Here is an 11198-nt window from a genome sequence, read left to right as displayed (position 1 = left end):
TTGTAAAAGTGTGCGAGATGTGAGATATGAGATATGAGAGATGAAAGTTGTGAGAGATGTAATAAATGTATGTAATTGTAAGAGACGGGAGTTGTGAAAGTTGTAAGCAGTATGAGAGATGAAGTTGTTAGTTGTTTTAGGCTCTTTCTTTACAGCATTCACAATGTTTTTGTCATTAACTGCTGTGGTTCTTCTTGGTCTACCAGTTCTGCATCTGTTTATTTAGTACACCAGTGACGACTTTCTTCTTCAGGACATTCCAAACAGTTGTTTTGGCTATAAATAGTATTTGTGCAATGATTTATTTAGATGTAAAAGTTAAAATATGAGATTTGAGATATGAGAGATGAAAGTTGTGAGAGATGTAATAAATGTATGGGATGTGAGAGATGAGTTGTCAGATGAGAGATCTGAAAAAAAAGTGAGTTTTGAGGGATTTGAGAGACTCTTAGAGATCTAAGAGTTGGGAGTTGTGAAAGTTGTAAGCAACGTGAGAGATGAGAGTTGTAAGCTTTGTGATATGTAAAAGTTTGCAAGATACACTCCCCATAAAACGTTTTGAAACAGTGAGGCTGATCCCATTATTTCTGCTGTAGGCTGAAAACATTAGAGTTTGATATTAAAATATTAAAATGATACAAAAGATCAACATTTTAGCTTTTACTACATGGATCACGACTCAAAATAAGCCATGCAAGCTTAAGCCATGACACTACCTCCACTGTGTTTTAAAGATGAGCTGGTTTGTTTGGGATCATGAGCAGATCCTTTCTTTATACAAACGTTAGCCTTTCCATCACATTGTTAAATATTTATCTTTGTCTCATCAGTCCATAATCATTCCATATGCATTGCTTTGTACTTCATGGAAAATTCCAGGCTGATCTTTCTATTCTTATTGCTAATAAGTGGTTTTAATCATCTGGTGAAGCTTCTGTACTTTTGTTCATGAAGTCTTTTGTGAACAGTAGATTGTGATTGTGACTTTCACTCCTGCCCTCTGGGTGTGGTTTCTGATGTCACTAACTGTTGTTTTAGAGTCTTTCTTTAGAGCACATATAATGTTTCTGTCAAAAACTGCTGTAATTTCGCTTGGTCTTCCTGTTTGACATCTGTTACCTAGTACACCAGTGACGACTTTCTTCTTCAGGGCATTCCAAACCATTATATTGGCTATGGTCAATATTCGTGCAATGGCTCTGATCTTCTCTAAGCTTTAGAGTTGCTCATTTATTAGCCATAAAAAGCTCTCTGGTTTTCATGTTAGTTACTCCTCTAGGTATATATGCACAGTTTTTTTTTAATAATAAATGTAACAGGACACACCTGGGCAACAAAACACACCTTACAGTCACATGTTCCAATACTTTTGGTTCAGATAAAGGGTTCTTCTGAACTGTGCATCAGATCCTGATGTAAATACCTGGAAATAAAAGCTAAAACAGAGATGTAAACTGTAAGCGATGTGAGTTGTGAGAGATGCAATAAAGATGTTAATAAAGGTGTTTGTGTGAAAGTGTTCACAAACAAAGGGCGGAGTCTGAGGGTCAGCGTTTCTCAGTCAGAGGCCAATTAAAAGATCACAATCAGCAATAATATAAACAGCAGATCAATTTAGAGTCCAGAGACAAAAGCACCGCTAGCTGACCTCTGAAAAGAAAGGGAGAGACGCGAGAGAGGAGCGAGAGAGGAGCTAGAGAATGAGCGAGTGAGTAAGCGGATCATGTCTGATGGTCCGCACTCAGACAGTCTGATAGAAAACTTTTCATCTGTCACGTGAGAAACTCTGCCTCTGAAACGTGACCAGGGACACGTGAACTGAGACGTCGTATTTAAAGGTGTCCACTACCTCACGGGACACTTTATTAAAAACAACTACCTCTGTGCGTCCACTTAATGGACATTTTATTAGACAAAAGCATTTAGGCACCTCTTAATCAACAAGTCTGTTACTATATAGAACACTATCTGCTTTCCAAACACAAAAAATACAAATATCCATAATAACATTATACAGAATAAGGCTCTAATAACATTAATATCCAAAACGAAGCTCTAATAACATTTAATATCCAGAATGAAGCTTTTAGTAACATTTAATATCCATAATGAAGCTCTAATAACATTTAATATCCAGAATGAAGCTCTAATAACATTAATATTCAGAATGAAGCTCTAATAACATTTAATATCCAGCATGAAGCTCTAATAACATTTAATATCCAGCATGAAGCTCTAATAACATTTAATATCCAGAATGAAGCTCTAATAACATGTAATATCCAGAATTATGCTTTAATAACATTAATATCCAGAATGAAGCTCTAATAACATTTAATATCCAGAATGAAGCTCTATTAACATTTAATATCCAGAATGAAGCTCTATTAACATTAGTATCAAGAATGAAGCTCTAATAACATTTAATATCCACAATAAGGCTCTAATAACTTTTATATCCAGAATTATGCTTTAATAACATTAATATCTAGAATGAAGCTGTAATAACATTTCATATCCAGAATGAATCTCTAATAACATGAATATCCAGAATGAAGCTCTAATAACCTTTAATATCCAGAATGAAGCTTTAATAACATGAATATCCAGAATGAAGTTCTAATAACATTTAATATCCAGAATAAAGCTCTTATAACATTAATATCCAGATTATGCTTTAATAACATTAATATCTAGAATGAAGCTCTAATAACATTAATATCCAGGATAAAGTTCTAATGAAATTAATATCCAGAATGAAACAGCAATAACTTTTCATTAATTAGTTTTGAGGCAGTGTGATTATATTAATAAATATGGTTTATATAACGGTGTTGGTGGATCCAGGTCTTCACGGTTTGTGAGGAGTTAAGGCGGAGGGGGGAAGCAGCCGAGTGCAGATTAATGTAATTGAGCCCTGCATTAAGATCTGAGATTAAGATATGAAATGCATTAGTCTGAGTGATCCTGGTGGGCAGATCTCAGACTTAGTGGGGGGATATTTCTTATTTCTGCGACTTACAGAGAGTACGGTTTGCTTAAGGATACACACTGTATTAAAGGGCTCATCCCGCTAAAATCCAAAATTTTATTGTTCTTTGTGAAGCACTACAGGTCTCCCTGGGTTGTATACGCATGCTGTATATGAAACTGAAGTTTCTCAGTCTCTCAGCCTCTGCAGTAGCTAGTAAAAGAAAATCCTCAGAAATACGAGTTGATCAGAGAGACGTTAGTTGTCTACGTCAACCAGTGAGTTCATGGCCTCGCCCACCTCAGAAGGTAGCTAAGGACGAACTAACGGCTCTGTTTACAGCAGCTAGTTAACGTTAGCTGTCTTGCGTAAGTAACTATAGGTTTAAATCGGATCTCCGGTTGATTCTTCTTTTTACAAAGACCTTAAATACACACTAGGGAAGCACGGTTTGACAAGGTAGCATGACTCAACAGGACACCGGTCAAAGCAGTCAAAGTCTGAGGTAAGAGTTTAGTAGTGATAGTTAAGCTGAAAGAAACATTATCAATGCCAGGCAGGGGGGAGAAGGGAAGGCAGGTAGGCGTTTTCTGCTGCAGTGCTGTTAGCCAATCAGAGGCAATGTGTTTGCATATATAAATATTCATGAGCAAGAGCCCAAAACCCAAAAAAAGAGTCTTTCTTCAGAGACCAGTAATTCGCAGGGCTAAATAGAAACACCTAACCATATTTTTTTTTTTTTACAAAAAAAAAAAAACGGCTCACATATCACATTCATTCATACTAAAGAGCACAACTAGACATTTTAAAAATGACAGAATGAGACCTTTAAAGCAGCTCTATGCAGAATCTGTATTTCTTGCTTCTGGGCCCCCTCTACAGTCACAAAGTGGAAGCGGTGCTTTAAGTCACCAATAAAGGACATATTTTCTGGACAAGCTGAGAGAAACAGAACCATCACTGCTTTTGTTTTTTAAAAACTCTGCATAATTAGACTGAAATTTAGATGTTAAATTCTGCATTCTTTTAGACATCCCACCCCAATCCCTTTATTTCTGCTTATTATTGCTTTTGATCAAAAAGGTGAATATGAGACAAAAAAATCACAATTTCAGCTTTTTCCCCCAGGTTTTTACATCTGGATCTGATACAGGGTTCAGAATACAGAGTTCAGAGGATAGCACCTTCTGTTTGAACCCACCCATTTTAGTTATGAGCAGATAAACTTAAAATAGTTAAAAATGATTTAGACGTAAAATGTTGTTAAAAAAATCACTGGCTTCTTTTGTGATGCTTTTCCAGGCTTTCACCGCAGCCTCTTTCAGCTGGTGTTTGTTTTGAAGGGGGTTACTCCCTTCAGTCTCCTTTTTAGCAGGTAAATGCATTTTATATAGGATTAAAGTCTAGAGATTGACAAGGCCAGTCTAAAACCTTCCACTTGTTACTTCTTATGAAGTAATTTGTAGTTTTGTCAGTGTGTATTGAGTCATTACCTTGCTGCATGATGAAGGACTTACTTCCAATCAGTTTTGTTGAATCTTTCTTTCAATTCACAGACAAAATGATTTTGTAGAGTCATGCAAGCTCATGCAATCTCTGGCCAAGAGGACACTACCTTCACTGTATTTTACAGATGAGCTGGTATGTTTAGGATCATGAACAGATTATTTCTTTCTACAAACTTTTTTCATGGCTTTTCCATCATATTAGTAAAGGTTAATCTTTGTCTCATCAGTCCATAATCATTCTCTATGCCTGTCTCTGTACTTCTTGGCAACTTCCTGTTTGGTCTTCCTGTTCTTCTTGCAGATAATGCTTTTCATCTTCTAGTAAAGCCTCTGTACTTTTGTTCATAAAGTCTTCTGTGAACAGCAGATAGTGATTCATTCACTCCTGCCCTCTAGAAATGGTTGCAGATGTTGTTGTTTTAGGATCATTTTTTACAACACTAACAATGTTTATGTCATCAATTGCTGCGTTTTCCCTTAGTCTACCTCTTCGACATCTGTAACTTAGTACACCAGTGACGACTTTCTTCTTCAGGACGTTCTAAACTATTGTACTGGCTATCGCCAATATTTTTGCAATGGTTTTCATTGCTTTTCCACAGTTGCTTGACAGTTGCTTATTTTTCACCCATAGATAGTGACAGCTCTCTACAGTTTTTAACCAATACATTTTCATGACTTTTCTATGCCTTCACGGCAAATTTTAATGACCATACAATCTTTAAAACCTCAGCACAGACAAAAAAACAAGTACACGGCAAAAAAAACAACTTCAAATCCAAGTCAAAACTGGTTAAATTCAACCTATATCTCACCTAAAATTAATTGAAAACCCTTTAAAAATGTCATGTTTTACTAGATGAAAAATGTTTCTGCATATTTTGCACGCCTCTGCCTTATATGTGTCTGAATGAAGCCAGACAGCATTAAATCAGCATTTTTGTCTCACTGAGTGAATTTACAGTTATAGTTGAAGCTGAAACTTCAGTCTGCATAGGAATCACATGGACAGAGATGTGACGAGATGTGACAGATTTACCCAAACGTTAAAGTATTTTTTAAAACCAAAACGATTAATAAACTGAAACAAATTTTACAAATTTCCATGAATTTTCCAAAACTTTCCGGGAATTTTTATTCAGGCCTGGAAATGGCTATTTTCAAACTTCATGATCGTATGAACCCTGTATTTATTATCTGAATAATTAATGTATCACACCTGGCCAACAAAACACCTGCAGTCACATGATCCAATAATATTTCTCAAAAGAAAAATGGGTGGGTTCAGATAAAAGGTGCTATCTTCTGAATTGTCTATCAGATCCAGATGTTAACACCTGTTAGAAAGATACAAAGATGTGCGAGATATATATGACCATACTCCACCAACAGGGGTGATAAAGAATCAGGGTTATAAATTCATTTATTAATAATACGTCCGTTAGATCAGAGCATATTTACAGTACATTCCGGGTTCCCCCACAGTACAGTATTCAAGCACTTCTGAGTCCATATTTAGTTTTGGTCACACAGATACATATAAAACTGGTCCAAGAGAGCTGATTGGTCGAAAGACATTCCAGCAGATTTGGAGGGAGGTGTCACTGGAAGTGCGCAAGTAAAAATCTCTAAAATCCACCCAATAATTCATTCATTCATTAATTCATTCACAAAGAAAATCAGACATACAATTCCCAAAAATGTGGCGCTATAAATGTATATTAAACCACACACACTCACTCAGTGTAGGCAGTGTATAGGGCCTGATCAAAGGGTAAGTTTTGTGGGTTAAAAGTTATCATTTTAAAAATCTGATAACAGATAATATTCGACAATATAAAAAAAGTAAATTCATATAGTTACATTTTTATTTCCTACAGTTATCAATTTGAACTTTATTTACTCATAATGACCAGATTATCATGGGTTCAAATCCCATGGCTGCTATAGGAGAGTAACCTTCAGCTATTCTGCACATAATTGCCAATATTTGAATATTAGTTGAAAATATCAGACAGGAGGTTGTGAGGTCAAATCCCAGTAATCGATACACTATCAGCATTTTATTGCAAAATTTTCACTGATAATAATGAAACTGTTGTTGATCGATACTGTGGCAAAAACATGGGTTCTTAATGGTCACTGCTCACAGTTGATTACAGCGGTAATCAGTAGACCAGGGGTCGGCAATTATGTTATATTAAGTATGTGGCAGGCGACAAAAAAAACTGTTTTGTAAAATTAAGTGTAATGGGATGGAGTGTGACAGACTAGTAGCTCTCCAGCCCAGAGGGTTGTTGAACCCAATTGCAGAACAGTTGATCTCAAAGCAGTTAAACCCAAGAAGAAAGAAAAAAACAAATAAATAAACACACCGCTCCTCACGCAGTTGTCAGGGTCGCGGTCCAATACACTACCACTGCCACGGCTAGTGAATTGGGACACAGCCGTGAAAAAAAAAAACGCCCTTATAAGAAGATAGGGAGCCCAAGAAAAGGCGGAAACTAAAGTTAAGCAGAGCGCAGCAGAAAGACAGGGGAGGCATGTAAACAAAAGTTCACCAGAGAAGCATTTTATATATTTTTTTTTCCACATTATGTTTCATGCTACGCCTATTGCCCAACCCTGGCGTAGACCGTGAATTTAAATCTCTAAAATGGCCCAAAACCAAAGCTATCCTTTGTCAATTAGTGTAAATATTGCACAGATATTTATACAACTACAGGTTTTCAATATTAACGGATCTTATAAGCTAGCTGACATATCGGTCAAGCTCTGGTGTGTGAAGGTACAGAGAAAAATACACATCATTCAGGAACAAATACTCATTCTCACACTCTGTAGAGGTGTTCTATCATTTCCCATGGACACAAATGTGCAGCCTTATAGTCTACTCAGCCTTCATCACTCACACACACACACATATACACACACACACACACACACAAACAGGGCGATGGCAGTGTGTGCCAAAAGAATGAAAAAGAAGATGAACTATAAAAAAAAAAAATCTTCAAAAATAACTTTCCCAAAACCGTGATTGCCCTCAGATCTACACACACTCTGAGGAAGTGATGGGTGTGCGCGAATGTGAGAGTGAGAGAGAATATGAACGCTGTGTGTGTGTGTGTAAAAGTTTGCAGTAAAACACAAACTGTGCCATATTACTATTTAACGATGTATCTAGAGATTGTGTGTGTGGAGTGTGTATGATATCAAACGTAATAATAATATAAAATAATACCTAAATAAATACATTAAACATGCATTATTAAAGGGCCCATATACTCGTTCTGAGGTCCACTGATAACCTGTTTATAACAACTTTATAGACTCAAAACAGACAATTTGACCATTTCCCAACCTGTCTAACAGAAATGTGTTATCAAAATGTGCTGCTGTGCTTTTAAAGACACAGATTTATGTAAATAAGTTTTGATATATATCGTCACTTTCTTAAAATAGTCACCCAACTCATTTTTTTTTTTTACTTTTTCATGAACCAACAAGAAAGCAGTGGAAACAACTAGAAGCAATCCGGTACCACTTTAAAATAAGACTACCCTTACAAAGGGTTTATAAATGGTTTATAAATAAGTTTATTAATTATTATTTATTAGGTTGTAAGTGCCTTAAAAATATTTGATAAGCAGTTACAACACATCAATTGAAAAGGCATCAATGATCCATTAATTACTTAGTCCTTTAATTTATAGTAAATAGTTCAACATAATTACAAATATATTAATATAACAGGTTTAAGTGCTGATTGATGAAGTCAGGCTCTAGAAAGATTTTTATTTGTGTTGTTATATATTTATTAACTGCTTATTAATGGGTTTTAAAGTATTTGCAACCTAATTAATAAGTATTAATAAACTCCTTTATAAATCATTCATAAACCCATTATAAAGGTAGTCTTACTATAAAGTTGTACCAACAATCCTGAATTAAAATTGGGAAAATATTGATTAAAAAGACAGTTAACATTTAGTCTGCATTTTAATTTAATTAAAATACTCAATAAAACTTAATAATAAGACTAAATAATTAGGCAATTTTTATAGCTTATAATAATATCATTAATAAATAAGTATTACCTTCTCATCCATTCATTCATCCATCCGTCCGTCCTCCCACCCAGTGTGTTTGTGAAGGACATACACTGTTTTGTCTACTACCTAACTGCATGTGTTTCCTCACAGTGCTCGTCACTATTATTTGTTTATTTGTATAAGTTACTAAATTCTAGCTAATTATTAATAAAAATGTGCCAATAGCCCTTATTAATATAGAAATTAGAAATTAGAAAAAAAAACTTTGGATTATAGAAGATAATATAAATATATTAAAATGGCCTATATAATTTTATTTTGATTATCAACAATAAATTAACGTTAGTCACATTCTGGACATAAACCATCTTTCTAAAAGGTTGAATCAAACGATGTGATCAGCAGGGAGTGTAGGAGATTTTAACACAGGTGGTCCTGCAGCATCATTTTAGCCTAAAAAAAGAAGTTAGGTGATCACGTTAGGAAGGTGACTATATGTAAATGTGTTGTGTTCTGATTGGCTGATTCTGATTGCAGCCCGGCCTGAAACACTCCTTAAATCAGTGCTAGTGTGGGAAGAGATACTGCTATGTTATAAATGTGTAAATGTGCTAGTTGATTTTCTTTATGACATCACAAAAACAGCTAATTCAATACAGACCATTTAACTTCTGTCCTTCTTGAAGACTAAGTGCAGACTTGATCAATGTTCACTTACTGCAAACAAGTATTTTAAATGTACAAAAAGCAATTTATAAAATGAGGTTTCCTATGATATGGGCCCTTTAAGCCTATTAGAATGTTATGCAATATAAAATACTACATTAACCATATTTAATTACAGCATACCGTAGTCCTATAACGGATATTAGTACAAAAGTGGAGTGTGCATGATACCTAATGACTGTTGGGACAACAGAGTGCAAAAGTCGTAGGAATGTGGGTAATAACTAGGGATGCACCATGGTATCGGAATTGTATCGGATAAAAAGGGGAGTTATACATGTGTTGTATATCGCCATGGGCAGATACTATACCAGTCAAAAGCTTTTATTTCCTACATTGTAAATGAACAATGAAGTCATCCAGAAGAATCATGTATGAACTTAAAAGTGTTAAACAAACTAAAATACTCTGAAGAAGCATTTAGGTGCTCTTATCTGGGGAGCTGTTTACTTGTGGTTTCTGAGGCTGGAAACTCTGATGAACTTATCCTGTACAACAGAGGGAACTCTTGCTCTTCCTTTCCTAGGGCAGTCCTGATGAGGGCCAAATTTTTGATGGTCTTCCTGACTGCACTTAAGATACTTTTTAAAGTTCTTGAAATGTTTTAGATTAATTGACTTACATTTTCTAAACTATTTTTTTTGTTACTTATTTGAGTAGTTCTTGCTTTTCATAATCTGGATTAGAGCATTACTCAAATATTCACTATTCACTGTATACCTGTAACTCTACCTCTTCACAACTTTACAGCTGATGCTCTCAAACAATTTATTAAGAGGCAAGAAATTCAAGTAATTAACTCTTGATGAGTTCAGCACAGCTGTTAACTGAAAGCCTGAATTCCAGGTGACTCTACCTCATAAAGCTGACTGAGAAAATCCAGCCAAGATGTGCAAAACTGATCATCTAAGCAAGAGACACTTTTTCTGTACTATATAATCCCATATGTTTTTCTTCACAGTTTGGATGGCTTTAGGATATTGATCTACAATGTAAAACATTTTAAATTAATGGAAAAACAATGAAACTTTTGACTGGTACTGTATTCACGTGAGTAATATTAAATATCAGCATCTGCCCAGAAGTTCCACATTGGTGCATCCTTCATAATAACTGTAGACAGTCCTGTTATAAAAAGACTTTAGCAACCTACATATATAAGGGTGCCATTTCTTTTGCACACACATAGTGTTGACACTTTATATAAAGAAAATTAAACATGCAAATGTGTGTCTCAGTGTGTTTGTGTGTACGGAATTGTCCCAAACAGTGATTGACAGTTGTCAGTCATTAAGGGGGTGGGATTGTGGGTGTGGTCCAGTTCCTGTCGTCATGGAGATGCTCGTCCCCTTGGTCACCGGGGTAAATGATCTCTCCTACAGTGACGTAGGTTCCTGTCAGGAAGCCGAGGAAACCCAGAATGGCGATGGACAGATCCTTCAGGAGGAGGAGTGCAGATGGGCGGGCTGAGTGCACCACCAGCTCCACCAGCGGCGGGAAAACCAGCGCCAAGGCGGAGCTACTGACTGCTCCAACCAATGAGATCACCAGGTCCAGCCGGGGGACGAGAATGGCCACCACACCTGGAGAAAGATGGAGAAAAAGTGTGAGTGAGGGTGTATATGAGTTTATCACTCACACACACACTCTCTCTATCCCTCCATCAGTCACGCACACTGATTTTAGGAGAGTGAGAGTGCGTGAGAAAAAGCAAGGGAGAGACTGTGCGTGAGTGTGCACAAGTAAGGGAATGAGAGAGTGAATGAGGGAGGAAAAAAGAGTGGGTGAATGGGCGTGTGAGTGAGGGGGAGAGAGAGTGCGTGAGTAATAATGTGTGTACGTGAGTTTCACTGAGAGTGAGGGAGGGGGAGAGAGTGCAGGAGTGAAAGTGTGCAAAAGGGAGAGAGTGATAGTGTGTGAGTGCAGAAGATAGTGGGA

At 36.2% G+C, this 11198-nt stretch overlaps 1 protein-coding gene across 1 annotated transcript in view; it reads right to left on the bottom strand.

Annotated features, from left to right (window-relative positions):
• Positions 1–5884: 5884 nt before the first annotated feature.
• Positions 5885–11198, bottom strand: part of slc36a4 (solute carrier family 36 member 4) — a 34947-nt gene continuing 29633 nt past the window's right edge. Inside the window, exon 12 of the mRNA XM_007231014.4 lies at positions 5885–10843. Coding sequence (XP_007231076.3) covers positions 10551–10843 — 293 coding nt within the window. The 3' untranslated portion in view covers positions 5885–10550. The remainder of the gene's footprint in view (positions 10844–11198) is intronic.

The sequence above is a fragment of the Astyanax mexicanus genome, chromosome 18 (assembly GCF_023375975.1).
Source record: "Astyanax mexicanus isolate ESR-SI-001 chromosome 18, AstMex3_surface, whole genome shotgun sequence".
Classification (NCBI taxonomy): Eukaryota; Metazoa; Chordata; class Actinopteri; order Characiformes; family Acestrorhamphidae; genus Astyanax; species Astyanax mexicanus.
The sequence above is the reverse complement of the archived record's forward strand: the minus strand, read 5'-3'. Positions and strand labels throughout refer to the sequence as shown.